Here is a 24,113-nt window from a genome sequence, read left to right as displayed (position 1 = left end):
TGAAGTGGAAAGAAGACAAGGATTTCTGGTCAGATGAGAACAGTGTAATATCAACAGCGGCAAACAGGAGTAGGATTCGTTATGAATAGGAAGGTAGGGCAGAGAAAGTGTTACTGTGAACAGTTCAGTGATAGGGTTATTCTTATCAGAATCGATAGCGAACCAATACCGACAACAATAGTTCAGGTATACATGCCGACGTCACAAGCTGAAGCTGAAGCTGAAGAGAGAGAGAGAGAGAGAGAGAGAGAGAGAGAGAGAGAGAGAGAGAGAGAGAGAGAGAGAGTGTGTGTGTATGTGGCTATTTAAAGTGTAATACAGTATGTAAAGGGAGGACTGGAATGCATTTTTAGGGGAAGGAGTAGAAGAAAAGGTTACAGAAAAGTATGGGCTTTGGACAAGGAATGATAGAGGATACAGATTAATTGATTTCTGTAACAAACTTCAGCTAGAAATAGTGAATATTCTGTTCAAGAATCAAAAGAGGATGTGGTATACTTGGCAAGTGCCCGGTGATATGGGAAGTTTTCCATTAGATTACATCATGATCAGACAGAGATCCCGAAATCGGATACTGGATTGTAAGGCGTACCCAGGAGTAGATATAGACTCAGATCACAACATAATAGTGATGAAGAGTAGGCTGAAGTTTAAAACATTAGTCAGGAAGAATGAATAAGCAAAGAAGTGGGATACGGAAGTACTAAGGAATGACGAGATATGCTTTAAGTTCTCTAAGGCTATACAGCAATAAGGAATAGCTCGGTAAGCAGTACTGTTGAAGGGGAATGGACATCTCTGAAAATGGTGATAACAGAAGTTGGGAAGTAAAACATAGGTACAAAGAAGGTAACTGCAAAGAAACCATGAGTAACAGAAGAAATACTTCAATTGTTCAAAGAAGGAAGTACAAAAATGCTCCGGGAGACTCAGGAATACAAGTCGTTGAGGATTGAAATAAATAGGATATGCAGGGAAGCTAAGACAAAATGGCTCCATAAAAATGTGAAGAAATCAAAAAAGAATTTATTTAAAATTGGCTCTAAGCACTGTGGGACTTAATATCTGAGGTCATCAGTCCCCTAGACTTACTTTTTTTTATAGCACCACATCTCAAATGCTTCAATTCTCTTCTGTTCCAGTTTCCCCACAGTCCATGTTTCACTACCATACAATGCTGTACTGCAGACGTACATACTCAGAAATTTCTTCCTCAAATTAAGGCCGGTATTTGATATTAGTAGACTTCTGTTGGCCAGAAATGCCTTTTTTGCCATAGTGAGTCTGGTTTTGATGTCCTCCACGCTCCGTCCGTCATTGGTTATTTTACTGCCTAGGTAGCAGAATTCTTTAACTTCATTGACTTCGTGACCATCAATCCTGATGTTAAGTTTCTCGCTGTTCTCATTTCTACTACTTCTCATTACCTTCGTCTTTCTCCTATTTACTCTCAAACCATACTGTGTACTCATTAGACTGTTCATTCCGTTCAGCAGATCATTTAATTCTTCTTCACTTTCACTCAGGATAGCAATGTCATCAGCGAATCTTATCATTGATATCCTTTCACCTTGTATTTTAATTCCACTCCTGAACCTTTCTTTTATTTCCATCATTGCTTCCTCGATGTACAGATTGAAGAGTAGGGGCAAAAAGGCTACAGCCTTGTCTTACACCCTTCTTAATACGAGCACATCATTCTTGATTGTTCACTCTTATTATTCCCTCTTGGTTGTTGTACATATTGTATATGACCCGTCTCTCCCTATAGCTTATCCCTACTTTTTTCAGTATCTCGAACAGCTTGCACCATTTTATATTGTCGAACGCTTTTTCCAGGTCGACAAATCCTATGAACGTGTCTTGATTTTTCTTTAGCCTTGCTTCCATTATTAGCCGTAATGTCAGAATTGCCTCTCTCGTGCCTATACTTTTCCTAAAGCCAAACTGATCATCACCTAGTGCATTCTCCATTCTCTTTTCCATTCTTCTGTATATTATTCTTGTAAGCAGCTTCAATGCATGAGCTGTTAAGCTGATTGTGCGATAATTCTTGCACTTGTCAGCTCTTGCCGTCTTCTGAATTATGTGGATGATGCTTTTCCGAAAGTCAGATGGTATGTCGCCAGACTCATATATTCTACACACCAACGTGAATAGTCGTTTTGTTGCCACTTCCCCTAATGATTTTAGAAATTCTGATGGAATGTTATCTATCCCTTCTGCCTTATTTGACCGTAAGTCCTCCAAAACTCTTAAATTCCGATTCTAATACTGGATCCCCTATCTCTTCTAAATCAACTCCTGTTTCTTCTTCTATCACATCAGACAAATCTTCACACTCAGAGGCTTTCAATGTATTCTTTGCACCTATCTGCTCTCTCCTCTGCATTTAACAGTGGAATTCCCGTTGCACTCTTAATGTTACCACCGTTACTTTTAATGTCACCACAGGTTGTTTTGACTTTCCTGTATGCTGAGTCTGTCCTTCCGACAATCATATCTTTTTTGATGTCTTCACATTTTTCCTGCAGCCATTTCGTCTTAGCTTCCCTGCACTTCCTATTTATTTCATTCCTCAGCGACTTGTATTTCTGTATTCCTGATTTTCCCGGAACATGTTTGTACTTTCTCCTTTCATCAATCAACTGAAGTATTTCTGCTGTTACCCATGGTTTCTTCGCAGCTACCTACTTTGTACCTATGTTTTCCTTCCCGACTTCTGTGATGACCCTTTTTAGAGATGTCCATTCCTTTTCAACTGTACTGCCTACTGTGCTATTCCTTATTGCTGTATCTATAGCGATAGAGAACTTCAAACGTATCTCGTCATTCCTTAGAACTTCCGTATCCCACTTCTTTGCATATTGATTCTTCCTGACTAATGTCTTTAACTTCAGCCTACTCTTCATCACTACTATATTGTGATCCGAGTCTATATCTGCTCCTGGGTACTCCTTACAATCCAGTATCTGATTTCGGAATCTCTGTCTGACCATGATGTAATCTAATTGAAATCTTCCCGTATCTCCCGGCCTTTTCCAAGTATACCTCCTCCTCTTGTGATTATTGAACAGGGTATTCGCTATTATTAGCTGAAACTTGTTACAGAACTCAATTTGTCTTTCTCCTATTTCATTCCTTGTCCCAAGCCCATATTCTCCTGTAACGTTTTCTTCTACTCCTTCCCCTACAACTGCATTCCACTCGCCCATGACTATTAGATTTTCGTCCCCCTTTACATACTGCATTACCCTTTCAATATCCTCATACACTTTCTCTATCTGTTCATCTTCAGCTTGCGACGTCGGCATGTATACCTGAACTATCGTTGTCGATGTTGGTCTGCTGTCGATTCTGATTAGAACAACCCGGTCACTGAACTGTTCACAGTAACACGCCCTTTGCCCTACCTTCCTATTCATAACGAATCCTACACCTGTTATACCATTTTCTGCTGCTGTTGATATTACCCGATACTCATCTGACCAGAAATCCTTGTCTTCCTTCCACTTCACTGACCCCTATTATATCTAGATTGAGCCTTTGCATTTCCCTTTTCAGATTTTCTAGTTTCCCTACCATGTTCAAGCTTCTGACATTCCACGCCCCGACTCGTAGAACATTATCCTTCCTTTGATTATTCAATCTTTTTCTCATGGTAACCTCCTCCTTGGCAGTCCCCTCCCGGAGATCCGAATGGGGGACTACTCCAGAATCTTTTGCCAATGGAGAGATCATGATGACACTTCTTCAACTACAGGCCACATGTCCTTAATGCAGTGGTTTCCATTGCCTTCTGCATCCTAATGTCGTTGATCATTGCTGATTCTTCTGCCTTTAGGGGCAATTTCCCACCCCTAGAACAAGAGAGTGCCCTGAACCTCTATCCGCTCCTCCGCCCTCTTTGACAAGGCCGTTGGCAGAATGAGGCTGACTTCTTATGCCGGAAGTCTTCGGCCGCCAATGCTGATCGTTTATCAAAATTTAGGCAGTGGCGGGGATCAAAACCGGGACCGAAGACGTTTTGATTATGAATCGAAGACGCTACCCCTAGACCACAGGTATGACTTCCCCTAGACTTAGAACTACTTAAACCTAGCTAACCTAAGGACACCAGACACATACATGCCCGAGGCAGGATTCGAACCTGCGACCGTAGCAGCAGCGCAGTTCCAGACTGAAGTGCCTAGAACCACTCAGCCACAGTGGCCAGCATGTGATCTACTAGCTAAGCTGCAACCACTGTGGTGGAAATTCCTGGTAAAGTCTTATGGGACCACTGAGGTCATTGGTCCCTAAGCTTATGCACTACTTAATCTAACTTATGCTACGGATAACACACACAAACCCATGACCAAGGGAGGACTCGAAGCTCCAACAGAGGAGTCGTGCGGACTGTGACAAGGTGCCTTAGACCGTGCAGCTCCCTCGCACGGCCCTGCAACCACTGTGCTGCATTCTATACAGGCATGACAACCAACAAGCTGTCTGTCTGCACGAATGGCCACCGACAAACTGTGGCCGAGATACAAGCAGACCAGCCTGTTGCCGAACACGCTGCCAAACATGACATCCTTCATCCTTCCCATCAACACCAGCTTTTCTGAATTGCGCAGGTGGTAACTTTCCCTGCAATACATCCCACAATCCTGTAACCTTCCTGGCCTCAACTGTCATTACTCCTTGTCCTCACCCATCCAGCCCCTTCCCTGTTCCCACGGCAGCACTACACAGCCGTCATTCCACCATCACACCCAGTCTGCTTACTTCTCTCCTTTCCCTCTACTTCTTTCACCCCCACCCGCACCCCCCTCCCCCTCCCACTCAGCCACCACTTCTCCCCTGCCCACCATCTAACTGCAACACTTCACTGTCTACCATACCATACCATACCATACCATACCATACCATACCATACCATACCATACCATACCATACCATACCATACCATATACCATACCATACCATACCATACCATACCATACCATACCACCCCTCCCCCTCCCCACCCCAGCCTCCTCTTTATCTCCACACAGTCACCATTCCCATCACACACTGGGGCTGCTCACATTGCGGTTTCAGTTGCCCGAGACTGCAGTCGGGCACGTGTGGTCTGTTTGTGCATGCATGTGCGTGTATTGTAGAAGAAGGCCTTACTGACTGAAAACTATTTGTGAGAGTCATTTTGATGGACCTATCTGCGACTCAGCATCTCTGCTATATGGTGAGTAACAACTTTCCTGTTCATAATATTGTTACATTCCATCCTGGATTTTCCATTGTTTGATTATAATCATTTCTTGGTTTTCAACTTAAATAATAGTTTAAGTACTTGAAACAATATATATTCTACAATAGAAAATATTTTATAGACATTTATGACCAAGTCTTGTAAAATTAACCAATCAAGTACTTAAAACGTTAACATTTAACCCATTGGTAGTCTTCTACAGTGATGAAAAAAAAATTTCTACATCGAAACATAGTGTTGAGTGATAAAATTCTGGGACTACACTACTGGCCATTAAAATTGCTACACCAAGAAGAACTCTTTGGACAGATATTATACTAAAACTGACATGTGATTACATTTTCACACAATTTGGGTGCATACATCCTGAGAAATCAGTACCCAAAACAACCATCTCTGGCCCTAATAACAGCCTTGATACGCCTGGGCATTGGGTCAAACAAAGCTTGGATGGCGCGTACAGGTACAGCTGCCCATGCAGCTTCAACACAATACCACACAGTTCATCGAGAGTAGTGACTGGTGTATTGTGACAAGCCAGTTGCCTGACCACCATTGACCAGACGTTTTCAGTTGGTGAGAGATTTGCCGAATGTGCTGACCAGGGAAGTAGTCTAACAGTTTCTGTATCCAGAAAGCCCCGTAGAGGACCTGCAACATGCGGTTCTGCTTTATCCTCCTGAAATGTAGGGTTTTGCAGAGATGGAATGAAGGGTACAGCCACGGGTCGTAACACATCGGAAATGTAACGTCCACTGTTCAAAGTGCCATCAATGCGAACAAGAGGTGACCGAGACGTGTAACCAGTGACACCCCATACCATCACGCCAGGTGATACGCCAGTATGGCGATGACGAATACACGCTTTCAATGTGCATTCACCGCAATGTCGCCAAACATGAATGCAACCATTGTGATGCTGTAAACAGAACCTGGATTCATCCGAAAACATGACATTTTGCCATTTGTGCACCCAGGTTCGTTGTCGAGTACACCATCGCAGGCGCTCCTGTCTGTGGTGCAGCAACAAGGGTAATCGCAGCCACGGTCTCCGAGCTGATAGTCCATGCTGCTGCAAACGCCGTTGAACTGTTCGTGCATATGGTTGTTGTCGTGCAAAATTCCTCATCTGGTGACTCAGGGATCGAGACGTGGCTGCACGATCCGTTACAGCCATGCAGATACGATTCCTGTCAGCTTGACTGCTAGTGATACGAGGCCATTGGGATCCAGCATGGCGTTCCGTATTACCCTCCTGAACCCACCGATTCCATATTCTGCTAAATGTCATTGGATCTTGACCAACGCGAGCAGCAATGTCGCGATACAATACGCTGTAATCGCGATAGGCTACAATCCGACCCTCATCAAAGTCGGAAACGTGATGGTACGCATTTCTCCTCCTTACATGAGGCATCACCACAACGTGTCACCAGGCAATGATGGTCAACTGCTGTTTGTGTATGAGAAATCTGTTGGAAACTTTCCTCATGTCAGCACACTGTGGGTGTCGTCACTGGTGCCAACCTTGTGTGAATGCTCTGAAAAGCTTACCAATTGCATATCAGAGCATCTTCTTTCTGTTGGTTAAATTTCGCATCTGTAGAATGTCATCTTCATGTTGTAACAATTTTAATGGCCAGTAGTGTAGATTTGGCTAGGTAATATACTTAAGTGATTAACACTGCAAAATCACAAGTTAATGTAAGGGCAATAAGCCATTGCAAATATGAAATGCTGGTGCATCAATACCCAGTGAAAGACTGTTGAATGCAAACACACATGCATTGTGTTGTACAGGTGCCGGATGTCAATTTGTGTAATCGAGTTCCATGTCTGTTGCTCTTGCTCAGTCAGTGCAGTAACAGTGAATGCTGTTTCTGGCTGACACAAACTGTCGTTTGATTATGTCCCGTATCTGCTCAATAGGAGGCAGAAATGGTGTTTGAGCACTCCAAGGCAATATCTTGGCACAATGTAGAGAATGTCTGATTACAACAGTGGGATGTGGATGAGCATTAACGTGTTGTAAAACACCCCCTGGAGAGCTGTTCACAAATGGCAGCACAATACAGGGTGTATACATGACAAGGAAAAAGTTTCACGGATTTCCCGTTTGAAAACACACTTTCTCCTGGGTGAAAACACACTTTTTCCGTGTGAAGTGACAGTATACTTTTCCACTGAAATGTAAAACTTATCAATTCTTTGAATGTTTATGGTTTTATACACCAACATAGAATTTCCAGGCACTTTAGGAAATGAAACTCAATTGGGGGGAGGGGGGGTTGAAAGTAGCCTGCAGTGTGAAATTAAACACTTCGTCTCAAGAGAGGTGGAAATAAAACCTGAAACTAATAACATATTTTAGCCTTCTGTAATTATACGAACGTATTTTAGTTCACTTGATAGCTCCCGGCCACAGAAATCCGTTTTGTTTTCATTTAACATGAGAGCAATAAATGAAGAGGAAACAGCAAAATCACTAAACGTAAACACATGTCACATGGAGACTACCCACATCCCCACTACAACTCTGACTAGTCTGAGCATCAGCCCCGGATCTACAACATTTCCGAACCGGGGCAATATTAGATAGTGGCGCCCAGCCACACATCTGTACCCAGAAGCGGCAGAAAGTACTAATCATACACGACTGCGCATGCTCAAGAGCCCTACCGCAACTGCTCAAACGAATCTGCTGTAAACAGCTGTCATGTTACGCTCAACGGAGGAAATTTGTTGTTAGGAAGCATTGCATAGCATTCCTGAAGCCTTTGACACCCTTTGCTGTTGTACGAGTACTGTGCTTTTTTGTTGTATATGGCGCATTTCCTTTGCAACTTAAGTTTTATTTCCGTATTCTTTTCTCTCGTTTATTTTTTGTTGCTCAGGTATTATTCTGCAGAAGTGGGATACAGTAATATCCTTTGTGGAGTGTTGGTTCCCACCAGTCATAATCACAAAAATTTAACTGAAAACTAAAACAATGAAAAATTCCCGGGTTTTTCCCGCTTTTCTCCCAGATGAAAAAATTCCTGGGTTTTCCCAGATCTCCCGGTTGTCCTGGGCCGTATACACCCCACAATAGGTCGAATCGCAGGATTGATGTAGAAATTCAGTCAGGGTATTCCTGCTGCCATAGAAAACTGCACTCCAGGTCATAACTCCTGGTGTAGGTCCAGTGTGTCACGCAAGCAGACAGACTGCTAGCAGGCCCTTGACCGGCATCCTTCTAACCGACACACAGCTATCACTGGCATCGGGGAAGAAACAGCTTTCATCAGAAAACATGACAAACCTCCACCCTGGCCTCCAACGAGCTCTCACTTGACACCACTGAAGTCGCAAATGGTGGTGGCTTGGGATCAATGGAATGTGTGCTACAGGCGTCTGTGTGTGGTGCCGACTGCTGCTCAAATACTTGCAGACGATGCAGTACAGTGAGCCAGTGCCATATACCAAACACAGTGGTTTTCCTCTCTCGGTAATGCCACGTGGCCATCCAGAGTCCAGTCTTCTTATGACCACTGATGTCACTGAGAAGGAGCATCCCGCTCCTCATAACACTATTACATGATCTTGTTCGAACTCTGTGAGGTGTTGATAATGGTGTCTTTGCTGCCTTAAAGGCGATCTTGACTAACATCAACTCACCAGTCTCAAAGGTAACCAACACTCCTGACCGTTACAGCACTTATTTAAAGCAAACCTGATATGCGACCTCATAGAGGCACTATTAAAGGCACTCTTATGCAACTGCTGTGTAATTTGAATGGACATACTCTTTTAGTTGTAGAAACATGTCTATCAACTTTTGTCATACAATTCCTTCTGGGTGTCACGATTTCTTTTTTTTTTCCCCCCCTGTCCTCGTATTTGACACCACTTCAGCTATTTGTGCGTCAATGAAGAGAAGACAAAAGAATAAGGACAAATCGCACTTCAGTGAATGAAGAAAATCTCTGTTCAGGCCAGGAATAGAATCCTGGACCCCAGGATTTAGAAGCAGTGAACTAATCAGAAGACTCTAGTACCTTCCGCCGCAGAAGTCTAACACGGGCCAGAACAAATGGACGTGGTCAGCCCATAGCGGACTCCGCCTCCGCGGCGGATATTCCGCGCAGCGCAACGTGACCGCTACGCCACGTGCAGACAGTGGCCAATAGCCGCTCCCTCTGGTTTCTTATATAGGGACCCGCTCTGCCCTAGTCCAGTCAGTCTGGTACTCGCTCTGGATTTCATTTCTATCTCGGCGGTACTGTGTTCTGGTCGTTGCTCGTTGTTGACATTTGCCTGGCTCTGGTTCAGAGTGGATTTACTATTGGTGTTTGGTGTTGTGGTTTCCACAAGCCTCCGTTGTTTATCTCTTCCTTGTCGTGTCGGTCATAGTCCGTCGTCGTATGTTGTTGTTGGTCTGTTGCCCGACTCGTCCCCTGTTTACCCGGTGGTGCGTGCTCCATCGCTGGCGGCTTCCCTGCCTGGCGGCTCCGATCTGCAGCCCAAGGTGATCCCACAGTTGGTTTTGGTTACTACAAGGACCAGCATTTGCAGTTGTTGGGAATGAAGATTACTAATAAATGAAGAAAATATACAGCTTGGATGTCAAAATTATTTGGAAAGTGTAATTTCCCATTCCACTTCAGTAATATAGAATAAATCAAAAAAATAAGCGCAGAACTTATTCAGCAAAAAAGAATGATGGATTACGACTATCGACTATCGCCATCAGCCTCAATCTTCAGGTTAAGTACACAAAATTCATGTTTGTTTCGCTGCTCTGAACTTATAAGACTTGCTACAGCTGTTTTGTTTATTGTGATGATTGCAATTTATAAACTGAATTGTGATTAAGTTTGGCTCTATGGAGAGCAGGAGTATTATAACCTGCAGTGCGAGACCCCACGGGTAGTAATGCAGATCCTCTTTGGTCAGTGAACACACTAGCGATCGCTGGGTTTGAGCAATGAACATTACAATTCAATGCTCTCATCCACCTATCCTTACAGTAGTCCACAAATAACAGTTTCCAATCAGACTCTTTCAGTGACTGGTAACAAAATGACTCTGAACATTTCTTTCCATCAACAAACATTTCAACTCCAGCTGTGGTCTCTCAGAGACCCACCGACCTTTCGGATTTCCCTAACTTTTCCATAGAATTCAGTTACCTCATAATTATTAGTTACCCTTGTTTCTGAGACAAGCCGATGCTCTGTTTTCACATACAGCCGTATGCAAGATATGTAAATTCACAGATACAGGAGTGCTGCAAGGAACAGACTGAGCAATACTTCTCACCTGAGCTTCAATAGCCTGTTGGGAAATTCATCAAATGGCACAGCTTTGATATTGCCGCTCTTCAATATATCTAGACACCGTAGCTCCTTCAGTTCCACAATGAGTCGAAGGCTTGGCAGTAGTTTTGCCAAGTCTTCAGTGCATTGAAGAATTAGTGTGTGCAGAGTTGGTAGCTGTGAAATATAAGCCATGGCAGTGCCACTCAGCCCATTGCACCGGGAAAGCTCCAATCTGAAGGGAAAAAAAAAGAAAAAAAGAAAAAAAAGTTACCATAATCACACACTATGTTGGATACTATATACATAGTGGCCTCATTAGACTGGCAATGCTGCCTTTGACATGTAAATTTACAAGTTCCCACCAAAAATAATTTGCAGTCGAGTACAACATATCTCAACAAATGGGTCTGTTGAACTTACTAATAATAATAATAATAATAATAATAATAATAATAATAATAATAATAAAAATTTGTGTGTCAACAATCAGCAATGAAACTGGAAAATGATTGTTTTTGCAGTGAACACAATACATCACTTCACTAAACAATATGATACACCCCTCTGCAAAACAACATGGTGGACAAGCATCACATACAAGTTATTTTATCTGCATTTTCTTACTTACTACATACTGGGAAGTCATTTATACAAAGTACACATGCATATCCAAATAAGATGTTCTTGTGAATTGCGCCTGCATCTAAATCATGTTAATTCAAGAATATTTTGTGTACTTTGTCACTCCTTTTTAATTTCCTTCTTCAATAAATTTTTTTTTATTCTAATATATTTGTAACTAAACATTTTGGTTACTGAAATATTCATAAATGATAAACAAAAATGAAATGACCTAAGTGAAATCAGTGCCAGAGATAAGCACTTTATGATTGTGAATGAAATGGCCTCCAAACTTGAAAACTGCTGTTCTTGTAAACAGAACATGACAATGATATTGACGACAAAAACAATAAAAATGAGATACGTAGGAGAAATATGCATTTATAATTAACATTGGCTGCAAAAATATAATCTAACTTTTCCTCTTATTTCATCTTCCTAAAGGAGACAATTCCCACAGAGAGGCCGGCAGGTCGCGATACCTTGGGGTTGCAATCCCATCATACAAATTTCTATGTGCAGAGTTCGTGATGCAGCCCGGGGACTGTGAAATTGCTGCCAACTCACAAACACCCTCGGCTACAAGGCTGCATCAACTGGTAGAAAATGGGAAATCTTATAGGAGAAACAATTTGGCGTTATGGATTACTCACTGAAATGACAATGGTCATCGGATATAGAATGAAATTTTCACTCTACAGCGGAGTGTAAGCTGATAAGAAACTTCCTGGCAGATTAAAACTGTGTGCCGGATCAAGACTCGAACTCAGGACCCTTGCCTTTCGCGGGCAAGTGCTCTACCAACTGAGCTACCCAAGCACGAGTCACACCCCATCCTCACAGCTTTAATTCCACCAGTACCTCGTCTCCTACCTTCCAAAATTCACAGAAGCTCTCCTGCGAACCTTGCAGAACTAGCACTCCTGGAAGACAGGATAATGCGGAGACACGGCTTAGCCACAGCTTGGGGTCGTGAGTCGTGCTTTGGTAGCTCAGTTGGTAGAGCACTTACCCACGGAAGGCAAAAGTCCCAAGTTTGAGTCTCGGTCTGGCACACAGTTTTAATCTGCCACGAAGTTTCGTCATCGGATATGTTTTCATAGCACATTGGACCTCTTTGGTAGGTGCAGTGCGACATTGCAGCGTGGCACGGACTCCAGTTGTTTGAAGCCCCTGTGGAAATATTGCCTCTATAACCACCCATAACTGCGAAAATGTTGCCGGTACAGGATTTTGTGCACTTACTGACCTCTCCACATCTCATAAATGTTCAATGGGATTCACGTTGCGCGATCTTGGTGAGCAAGCATCCAGAATACTCCTCAGACCAATCACAAAGAATTGTTGCCTGGTGACATGGTGCATCACTGTTTCAGATCACGAAGTCCGTGAATAGCTGCAAATGGTCTCCAGTCATTAGTCGGTTTGGTTGCACCAGAGGACCCAGTCCACTCCATGTAAATAAAGTGATCATCATCATGGAGCTACTACCAGCTTGGTGCCTTGTTGACAGCTTCAGTCCACAGCTTTATGAGGTCTGTGCCACATCAAACTCTACAATCACCTTTTATCGAGTGCAATTGGTATTTATCTGATACGCCATGGTTTTCCAGTCATCTAAGGTCCATTCGATACGGTTCCAAGACCAGGAGATGCGCTATAGCCAATATCGTGCTGTCAGCCAAGGCATTTTCGTCTGCCGTAGCCCATTAACGACAAATTTTGCTACATTGTCTTAACAGATACATTCATTGTGAATCCTGCATTGATTTCTGGTATTATTTCACATAGTATTGAGTGTCTGTTAGCACTGACAACTCTATGCGAATGTCACTGTTCTCAGTCTAAATGAAGGTGGTTTGCCACTGCGATGTCTGTGGAAATGCCTGAAATTTGTTATTCTCAACACATGCTTGACACTATAGATCTCAGAGTATTGAATTCTCTAACAGGGTGTATACGTGGACAAGTAAAAAGAAACCTGGATTATTCCCAGATTTCCCAGTTAAAAACACACTTTCTCCAGGGTGAAAATACACTTTTTCTGTGTTAAGTGACAGTACAATCTTCCTCGGCACTGAAAAACTCATCAATCCTTTTAATGTTTATGGTTTTATATACCGACGTAGAATTTGCAGGCACTTTAGAAAACGAAAGTCAGGGGGAAAAACACATTTCAAAAGACCTTTCATGTGCAGCAACACGTACGCTGCATATTTTCGTATTACGAAGGTATAAATTTCAATTCCACCAAACACCGCATGTCACTTTCTGAAGCATTGAAATCAAGATTACGCAACTGCCAGTCATAGCTCGTGTCACATGATCTCGCGAGCTGATGACAGCATTGGACAGGTGATGTAGTCAGCCAATAGCAAGATCACTCTTCAGTAGTGCGAACACCCAAATAAGAAAAGTTAATGGTTTAAATTTATATACATAGAATTCACATATAATATTGGTGTCTAAGATTAATAAGCTGGAAGAGAAGCTAAGCTTCCGCATATAATGCTGATCATTTTTGCGCATTTTACACTTTAAGATACATCACACAAACATCCCAGTAAAATTTTTAGCAAAGACATAAATGTCTGATCTTCTGGGCTCGCATTCTTCTAAATAGTCATCCTCAAACAGTTTATTTTTATATGAGAGCCAAACACTTTGTGATTTAAGAAAGTCATTGTACATCTCGCACATAGTTTATCTTGTGTAAAAGGAAATCTGCTTTGAATGCAATGCTTTTCAAACCACCAATCGCAATATTTTCCCACGACCTGTTAGAAAAGGGTTCATTTCAGCAGTTGCAACAGAGCGCCAGATAACAGGCGTCACCGCGCTTGCGCAGCTACGATGACGCATGAAGCCCATATGTTTGTACGTGTAAAACATTAAAAGATCTTACATTATGTCATAAAAGAAAAAAGACAAAAGAGGATACTTCAAGAGAGCCAGAATTTCATCAACCATACAAAAATGCATAATTCGGCTTAAAATGCACATTCGTATGTAAATTTTCTTGGAGTACCAGTACTTTATTATGGCATAGTGCCATACGTGCACTTGAAATGCAGCAAACAGTTGAAACTAGCAAATAGTGTGAAATTAAACACTTCGTTTCAAATAAATTGACTGCCTCGGCAGAAAAGATTAATAAAAGCCTAATCTCTTTAGCAAACCGGCAAAAATAACTTCATTGTTCAGTAAGGCGATGAATGCTTGACTGTCAGAAAGGTGGGAATAAAATCTGAAACTAACAACATAGTTTAGCCTTCCGTAATTATGCGCACGTATTTTGATTCATTTGATAGCTCCTGGCCACAAAATTCTGTTTTGTTATCATTTAATGTGAGAACAATAAACGAAGAGGAAATAACAACATTACTGAACATAAACACAGGACACGTGGAGACGACCCACCTACCCACCACAGCTCAGACTGCTCTGTGCATCAGCCCCAGATTTACTTTATTTCCGAACGGAGGCAAAATTAAGTAGTGGCGCCCAGCCACACTTCTGTAACCAGAAGCAGGAGAAGGTACTACTCGTACGCAACTCACCTGCACATGTGCAAGAGCCTGCCCACAACTGCTCATACAAATCCAATTTGAATAGTTGCCATTCACGCTCATCGGAGGCAATTTGTTGTTATAAAGCATTGTATAGTCTTCCTGAAGCCTTTGACACACTGCTGTTGGCAGACGCTTGTATTAGCATTGTTTTGTTGTTGCATATGGCGCATTTACTTTGCAACTTAAGTTTTATTTTCGTTTTTTTTTTTCTTCTTGTTCATGTTTGTTACTACAGTATTATTCTGCTCTAGCGGGATACAGTAATATCCTTTGTTAAAGTATTGGTTCTTACCAGTCAAAATCACAAAAATTTAACTGAAAACTAAAACAATGAAAACATTCTCGGGTTTTTCCCAGATCTCCCAGTTGTCCCGGGTCGTTTACACCCTGTCTAATGATTTATGAACTGGAATGGGCTATGAGTCTGGCTCAACTCCCATTCTACATTGAAAGTATTAATTCCCATAGTGCGGTCATAATCACATCAGAAACCTTTTCGCACTAATCAGCTGACTAAAAATGACAGCTTGCCAATGCACTGCCCATTTATACCTTGTGTATGCAATACTATCACCATCTGTATACTTACGTATCACTACCCTGTGATCTTTATTACTTCAGTGTAAATCAGCTGAAGACAATGATTTCAACTGAATTAAATTCCTACTGTGGCTGATAACATTATACATTAATTTTCTGTGTTGTTTACAGTGTAAAGCTCAACTACAGAAATAACTACAATATAAATATATAAAGTATACAGGGAGATGCAAAACAAAGCAAAAAAACAATTATTGTGGTGTAACATGACATTTCATGACGAAATGCCATGATATACTCTTAGACTCTTTGAGAAATTGAAGATATTCATGTGAATACAAAGGGAAAAACTATTATTTTAAGATAATTGAGCCAAAGCGGAGCAAAACACTGTTGCTGGTCTTCCGTTTATGCAGAACCATGAATATACGAAGGAGCTGCATGAGTGGTGAACAAATGTCTCTTGGTGTTGTGTATGTGTTATTCTGTGTAGCCACTGATGGAAAATGTTATGGTGGCCCACAAAGAAATAACAAAAGAGCCTGTATTAGCAATGAATATCATGTAAAATTAAATGTATTGCACTTACTCTACTACAGATGGACATGAAGGAGCAGCATCCTGATGCTCACTCTAAAGTACATTGTATTAATGGTTAAATTTGATAATAAATGGTTGAAGTGATTGAACTCTTGTTATGAATCCTTTACATTGTTTGAGCTAAGCCATGAAATTTTCAGGGAAGAGGATCTGAGCACAGTGAAGAATAGCATGACAACTCTAAAAGACAATTTTTTTAGATACTAGCACACAAACTGAAACCACAAAAGTTGTGTGATATTCTGAGAGGATGTACGTAACTGGTAGGTTTGACATTCCTGCGACTGCTATGCACACGACAAAATTGGGATCGGCCACTCTTTTGTATGCAGCATGTCAAATCCTGCAGCACTGCGTAAAAAACTGTGCAGCTTCGATACAGGAGAGGCACCAGATTCCATGAAGAAATTCCTGGACAGCCAATGCTTCGTGACAGATGCCAAAGTACCGGGTGATCAAAAAGTCAGTAAGTCAGTATAAATTTGAAAACTGAATAAATCACTTAATAATGTAGATAGAGAGATAAATTGACACACATGCTTGGAATGACATGAGATTTTATTAGAAGGGGCGGAAAAAAAAAAAAGTTCAGAAAATGTCCGACAGATGGCGCTTCATCTGATCAGAATAGCAATAATTAGCATAACAAAGTAAGACAAAGCAAATATGATGCTTACAGGAAATGCTTAATATGTCCATCATTTCTCAACAATAGCAGCAGTCGAGGAATACTGGTGTGAACAGCACTGTAAAGCATGTCCGCAGTTATGGTGAGGCATTGGTGTTGGATGTTTTCTTTCAGCATGCCTAGAGATGTCAGTCAATCACGATGCATTTGCGACTTGAGGTAACCCCGAAGCCAATAATCACACGGACTGAGGTCTGGGGACCTGGGAGGCCAAGCATGACGAAAGTGGGGGCTATGCACACGATCATCACCAAACGACGCGCGCAAGAGATCTTTCATGTGTCTAGCAATATAGTGAGGGTGTTTTTTTTTTTTGTTCTAATAAAACCCCACGTCATTCCAAGCATGTGTGTCAATTTTTACCTCTCTATCTACATTATTCTGTGGTTTATTAAGTTTTCAATACTATGGCCTTTTTGCCTTACATAGGAAGCATTTCCAACAGGATTGGCCGTATTTTGCGGAAATGTGATGTGAAATGTGTTTTCCGACCACCTTCTAAGAAAAGGACCTGTTGACATCTGTAAAAGATGATCTTTGTTTGCGTAAGGGTAGGGTCTATCGTATTCTTTGCAGTTGTCGCATGCCATATGTTGGTCAGACAATCGGGACTGTAGAAGACTGGTGTATTGAACATAAAGGTACGTTGTCCAAGATGTGACACACACCAGCGACTGCGATGGGTCGCTATGTGACGTCAGAAGTTGCCTGCTGGCACATGCGCAGTTCGAGTTTGGGATGCGACGCGCGACTGTTGCGGCAGCTGCCGCAGCACTGCACCAGTGAGCAGTGTTGCGACGGAAGTCGGACGACACAAAGACGTACGGCTGCCAGAAAGATGAGGAGCCAGCCAAGGAAAACAAATGAGCCATTCACCGGATGTGTTGCTCTGTGAGCTGGTATCGCAACATCCTTCCTTGCCTTTATGACCTAAATACAGGGACACTTCGTTCAGAGACAGAATTTGGGAAGAAACTGGTGCACAGTTGAAACTGGCAGGGGAATGAAACATATATTATTTTCCCATTAACGCAAATTTTTCAGTCCTGTTATGAAAATCAGTATAATCCATGCAGATGTAGAATTAGAATGATGAAAATGAACTTGCAGGTCAATTTTTGCATTACTCTTTTATGGGGACGATAAAAATTGAAAACAGCAAGTTCATTATAAAATGAACAATCTAAAGTACAACGAGAAAGTTACATTTTACAATACCTTCACTTTGAAAGTAAACGGTAGATTGGTGTCTTCTTGATACCTTCCAGTTGTGAAAAACCACCACCAGATTGTTGTACAGCTTTGTGTAATCAATAGGTGTTCGTTTTTGAGGAAGGCGCGACGCTCCCGGGGATATATGAGCCCAAATCTCAGAAACGGAGATCAATATCATTCTGACCTCAACTTCAAAAATAATTTTGATATGTTAGCTTCTTTTCATCGCAAACGATGTATGGCCTAATGTGAACCATACTTAAAGTAGCCAGCGACCACATTTTTCACTGTACACAATTCAAATTTTATGCAGTAGGTTACTTGTAAATTAAGTATCGGAATAACTGTGACCAATATCGGAAAAATAGACACCTCATTATTAAGCTGTGATCTGAATCTGTAAGATACGCAAACATCAATTTTTTGTGCCTGTTACTTTCCTCACATTCGATAGAGAAATAATATGCAACGAAAAAAACACGCAAAACCGGAAGAGATACTTTTCAATTTTTTAAAGTAAAAGGAGAATCTGTATCGAAAAACTAACTCTGGGAGCCGTTGTATCTTTGTTCCATTAACACACAGTATTTTTTTTACAGCAAGGAAATCAGAATACTTACTTTTCTTATGTATTTGAATCCGCCGCCGCCGACCAGAGCTTGGGAAACAGCGACGACTCCTGTCATGCTGCGGCCTTGTCGCCGTCTGTCAGGGTGGGAAAAGAGGAGGGGGCAGCGTCTTAGTCACAGCGAACTGTCGCGTCGTGCACAACGTAGCTTAAGCGTCACACACGCTTACAACAGCCAAGCAAATCTGCTATTGCAGAATATTGCCTTGACACCGGTCATCCAATGGAATACAACAACACGGAGATTCTGGCTCGCACGTCCAGCTATTGGGATAGTGTTATTAAGGAAGCTGTTGACATCAGACTATCAAGCAACCTTATTAACAGAGATGGTGGATTTTGTTTAAATGCTGCTTGGAATCCAGCTCTGTCTCTCATCATAAACCAGAGGGACAGAATCAGTGCTACCTCATCTGTTGATTAACACTACCTATCGATATTTCTGATGTTGGTTATCTTTCTTTGTGTTGACACTTGTTCTGTGTGTGGTGTCTTCCTTGTTTCTCCTCTGTGAACCAAGGTATTAAATTTACTAGCACATTTCTTCTTCCTTGCATTTGTGCCTTGAGAATGGCAGGGTGTGCTCCTGTTGAAATATCGGCGGTGTTCGACGACGTCGCCCAGCAGCAAACCAGTAAGTTATTTGAACATTCGATTCACCGGGAAAAGTTAAGGCCTAAAACTTTCAGTTGTTCCATGATATAAGCTCCTCCTATGCCCACATTGGATTTTCACATTCAGTTTACTTCATCGGTTTCTTAGTGACTGGGTACCTTAGTACCTCCCCTCACATATCAAACACCTATAATAATGTCACAGCCACAACACCAGATTGGATACTTCCACCGTTTTGGCTGCGCCTCAGCACAGCATGAAGTCTTTCTCAATATCCTCCTCAATTTCAGTCATATGACTGTGGAGCAAATTATGCTGTAACTTGGGTCTTAACCCAAAACCACTCTGTATTCAATACACATTAAAGCTTTAGTGTAGCAATGTGGTTTCAGCTGCCTGAAACTGCAGGCAGGCAGGCGCGCATGCCTGTGTGTGTGTGTGTGTGTGTGTGTGTGTGTGTGTGTGTGTGTGCGTGCGTGCGTGTGCGCGCACTGATTAAGACCTTAATGGCTGATAGCTTTATTTGTGGCATTCTTTTTTGTTGTTTCCTTCTTATAACATTGTTACATTCCACCCTGGATTTTCCATTTTTTGATTTACTGTAGCTTCTCTAATTATGATTTTCTGGCCCCTTTTTATTATTGTTTTCTTATTTCCATCTCATTAACTTCTCTCGGCCTATTACTTGTCTCTCTCTCTCCTTCTGATATGCAGCTTCTTTCCGACTATGATCCTTCTGTACTGTTATCACACTTTTGTGTTAAATACGACTATTCACATTTGACAATAACTTAACAAGGAAATTTCTTCATGTTAATAAGGCTGACACTTCTTAAAACTACAGATACTCATTACCATATGAATTACCATCAGCATTATTATTTCTACTACTATCATTATAATCATATATTGCTCATGTGAGGTACAAATTATGTTTACCCACTTAGGAAATCTATATGTGAAACAGTGCATAAAGAACCTTATCTTGCAAGCTGAAATAAATGCATCAATAAATAAGTACAGTAATGCCATTAATTCGTTAAAGTGACATGCACACTGCAGCAGCCCCTTAAGCAGGCAAAACTGCACTGCCAGACACACCTAAACATCTTTGTTTCCTGGGCAAACTTTCACACACTTGTCACCGAACAGCTCTCGTCCTACGGTCACAGATGTTCAACACTGCATTTCTCACCTCCGATTCTCTAGAAAATTTTGCTAGATTTGATGTCCCCTATTCCGGTCTGAACTTTTGATCTGATTAATCTATATTACATTATATAGTATAAAGCAAAACAAACTGTCATAATCATCAATGTGGCCAGATTGCTATAAGTATACACTACACAAGCAGTCTGTAGTGGCTGCCTCTGTGTAACTTGCGTCTTTCCACACCTGGGAAGGCTATCCATCACCGATAGGATTCACAGAACACCTTGTGCAAAAAAACGAATGAAGGAAAACTACTCACATTTCCAAATGTTTCAGACAGTGTATCTCACTCAGTGCTACGTCGGTAATTTTGTACGAGGCGCATATCCTCAGCTCACGCAGGTTAGGACAGCCCTGGGAAATGGTAATCACTGTCTCATCCAGAAGGTCAGTCGTATACTGCATCAGCAACCGTCGCAGCTGTGTCAGACATCCAGGCCTGAAATTATAAAAAAGGAACATATGTAAGGGAATTACAGGTAAGAACAGGTATTAAGGGAAAAAAATATGGATATCAAATTTTTTAATAGTAATCCAATTACAAGTATAGAAATCTATCATTAAAGAGCCTACACATTATTTATTGTAAAAGTACGCACAATTTTTACTCTTAAAACACACACACACACACACACACACACACACACACACACACACACACACACACACACACAGAGAGAGAGAGAGAGAGAGAGAGAGAGAGAGAGAGAGAGAGAGAGAGAGAGAGAGAGAGAGAACAGATGTGTCAACTGTATACTCTTACTAGCACAGGTTATTCAATAGTCCGCAGCTGAAAGTCTCAGCAGTGACCACAGAGATGAAATTCTATACATCTTTATAATAAGTAAATTCCTCGTACCACCATTCTTTATGCCATCTAACAGTAGAATGAGTCATCATAGTATCCAAACTCAACATACACTAATTTCAGTTTACATTCTCCATCACAACTCTATTTGAGGGCTCATCGGTATCAGTATCGTCTGCTACATGTACATCATTTGCCCCTATTTCTTCACCTTTACCATCCCTTTCTCCAATTAGGTTACCATTAATACAGCCAATCAATAATTTTTTAGGTTATTATTTCACACAAATGCATGAAACTGCAGAAATACTGAAATAATTTATAGTTCATGTAACCAAAGCTCACAGTCCACACTTTTTCAATCTATTCAACAATGTACCAGGTGACAATGTGAGACACTGCTGAACATTTAAAGTGATACTCTCCCACTGCTCCTAGATGATGGTGATCGGACCACATCTCCGAAGATTTATCACATAATCCTTTTCTTAAGACCGCATTATTATATGCAACAGTGCCGTGACGATATTCGTGATGGTGCAAAATTACTCTTTTCCACACCTGTTTCTTCAACCACGTGTTCTTCCAGAAGCGTATTATAATATGCACAGTAAAGGATTTAACTGCCAACAATTAATGGAGGACCACAGAATGTAGTGTTTGTCTATGATGATATTCCTTCTTCAAAAAGCAATTCAGGCTACACCTTCCTTCGAAATAATCCCGTTTGCCAAAATGTGTAATGAGTCTCTCCACAGTGAAACTTAGATATCCTACAACAGCAGCACGAATAATGAAAGTGAACATAATCTCAGGATGGATGCACTTTCATTTCGGTTATACCAAAACACACACACACCATCAGCATGTCTACAACTCAAGAGCACTGCCAACCAATAGGAACTCATTCCAATACCATGCCCACTGCACATGAAAGGTGTACAACTGAATACATTGTTAGCAGGCAAAAATTATTTTTATTGTTAGATACAACTAAATCAGCTGTTGCTGCATGACTAAAAACACTCAATATGTGGTCACAGTGAAGAATATGTTTAAAGAAATAACAGACAATAGTAAATAATGTGACATGTTAAGATGTAGTATTCTTAAAAAGTCATACTGAAAATTTCATCCTCACACTGAGCAAATTACCCCTCCCCTTTCTTTATCACTTTTCTACGAAGCTATGAGCAATTACCTTTTTCTCAGAGTTTTTCTATCCTAAAAGAACCTTCTTTTGTTTTCCCTTTTCCTCCTCAAGTTTTCCTTCTCCTCCTCCTGTTTCTGTTCGTGAGAATTCTCCACTGGTAATCAGCAGAACATTTCTGATTTTTTGGTCCTCTCCTTCCTTCTGTCAACAGACAACAACTGTGGAGGAGACAAAACGGGCGTGTGTGCTTGCACACTTGCAACACTGACATCCCAAACTCCTGTAAAAGTTCTGGCTAGTTTTCCTTTGTATTGATAGTCAGATGGCCAGTAAATACAAGCAGACATCTACAAAAAGGTAACATATAAGTTTATTTACATTATGTATACATAATAATTGAGTTATATATAACACACACTACTGGCCATTACAATTGCTACACCAAGAAGAAATGCAGATGATTAACGGTTATTCATTGGACAAATATATTATACTAGAACTGACATGCGATTACATTTTCAGGCAATTTGGGTGCATAGATCCTGAGAAATCACTACCCAGAACAACCACCTCTGGCTGTAATAACGGCCTTGATACACCTGGGCATTAAGTCAAACAGAGCTCGAATGGCATGTACTGGTACAGCTGCCCATGCAACTTCAACAAGATACCACAGTTCATCAAGAACCAGTCACTCGGCCACCATTGACCAGACGTTTTCAATTGGTGAGAGATCTGGAGAATTTGCTGGCCAGGGCAGTAGTCTAACATTTTGTGTACCCAGAAAGGCCTGGACAGGATCTGCAACATGCGGTCGTGCATTATCCTGCTGAAACGTAGGGTTTCGCAGCTATCGAATGAACTGTAGAGCCACGGGTCGTAACACATCTGAAATGTAACATCCACTGCTCAAAGTGACAGCAATGCAAACAAGAGGTGACCGAGACGAGTAACCAATGGCATCCCATACCATCACGCCAGGTGATATGCCAGTATGGGGATGACGAATACACACTTCCAATGTGCGTCCACCATGACGTCGCCAAATACTGAGGCGACCATCATAATGCTGTTAACAGAACCTGGATTCATCCAAAAAAATGACGTTTTGCCATTTGTGCACCAAGGTTCGTCGTTGAGTACAGCATCGCAGGGTCCTGTCTTTGATGCAGCGTCAAGGGTTACCGCAGCCGTGGTCTCCGAGCTGATAGTCTGTGATGCTGCAAACGTCGTCAAACTGTTCGTGCAGATGGTTGTCGTCTTGCAAACATGCCCATCTGTTGATTCAGGGATCAAGATGTGGCTGCACAATCCATTATAGCTATGAGGATAAGATTCCTGTTATCTTTACTGCTAGTGATACGAGGCCGTTGGAATCCAGCATGGCATTGCGTATTACCCTCCTGAACCCACCGATTCCATATTCTGCTAACAGTCAATGGATCTCGACCAACACGAGCAGCAATGTCGCGATATGATTAACCGAAATCGTGATAGGCTACAATCCAAAATTTATTGAAGTCGGAAATGTGATGGTATGCATTTCTCCTCCTTACACGAGGCATCACAACAACGTTTCACCAGGCAACGCCAGTCAATTGCTGTTTGTGTATGAGAAATCAGTTGGAAACTTTCCTCATTTCAGCACTTTGTAGGTGTTGCCACGGGCGCCAATTGTGTGAATGCTCTGTAAAGCTAATCATTTTCATATCACAGCATCTTCGTGGTATAGCTATTTTAATGGCCAGTAGTGTACAACACCGTATGTTCTTCTGTAGTGCTGCATTATATATGAATGATAGTAATGTTTTGTATATAACCAAATAGTATCAAATGCTGATTCACAGTGTAAGTCACTTAATATCAGTAATACTTAGTAGCATCATGCTAGTTCGACGTATTCTAGT

At 41.5% G+C, this 24,113-nt stretch overlaps 1 protein-coding gene across 5 annotated transcripts in view; it reads right to left on the bottom strand.

Annotated features, from left to right (window-relative positions):
• LOC126293188 (S-phase kinase-associated protein 2-like) overlaps positions 1-24,113 on the bottom strand; it is a 114,544-nt gene that overhangs the window by 3,396 nt on the left and 87,035 nt on the right. For all 5 annotated transcript variants that reach the window (XM_049986304.1, XM_049986302.1, XM_049986303.1 and 2 more), the window contains 2 exons: positions 20,505-20,684; positions 10,556-10,786 (listed from right to left, as the gene is read on the bottom strand). In XM_049986304.1, the coding sequence (XP_049842261.1) occupies positions 10,556-10,786; positions 20,505-20,684 (411 nt within the window). The remainder of the gene's footprint in view (positions 1-10,555; positions 10,787-20,504; positions 20,685-24,113) is intronic.

Source organism: Schistocerca gregaria, chromosome 10 (assembly GCF_023897955.1).
Source record: "Schistocerca gregaria isolate iqSchGreg1 chromosome 10, iqSchGreg1.2, whole genome shotgun sequence".
NCBI lineage: Eukaryota > Metazoa > Arthropoda > Insecta > Orthoptera > Acrididae > Schistocerca > Schistocerca gregaria.
The sequence above is the reverse complement of the archived record's forward strand: the minus strand, read 5'-3'. Positions and strand labels throughout refer to the sequence as shown.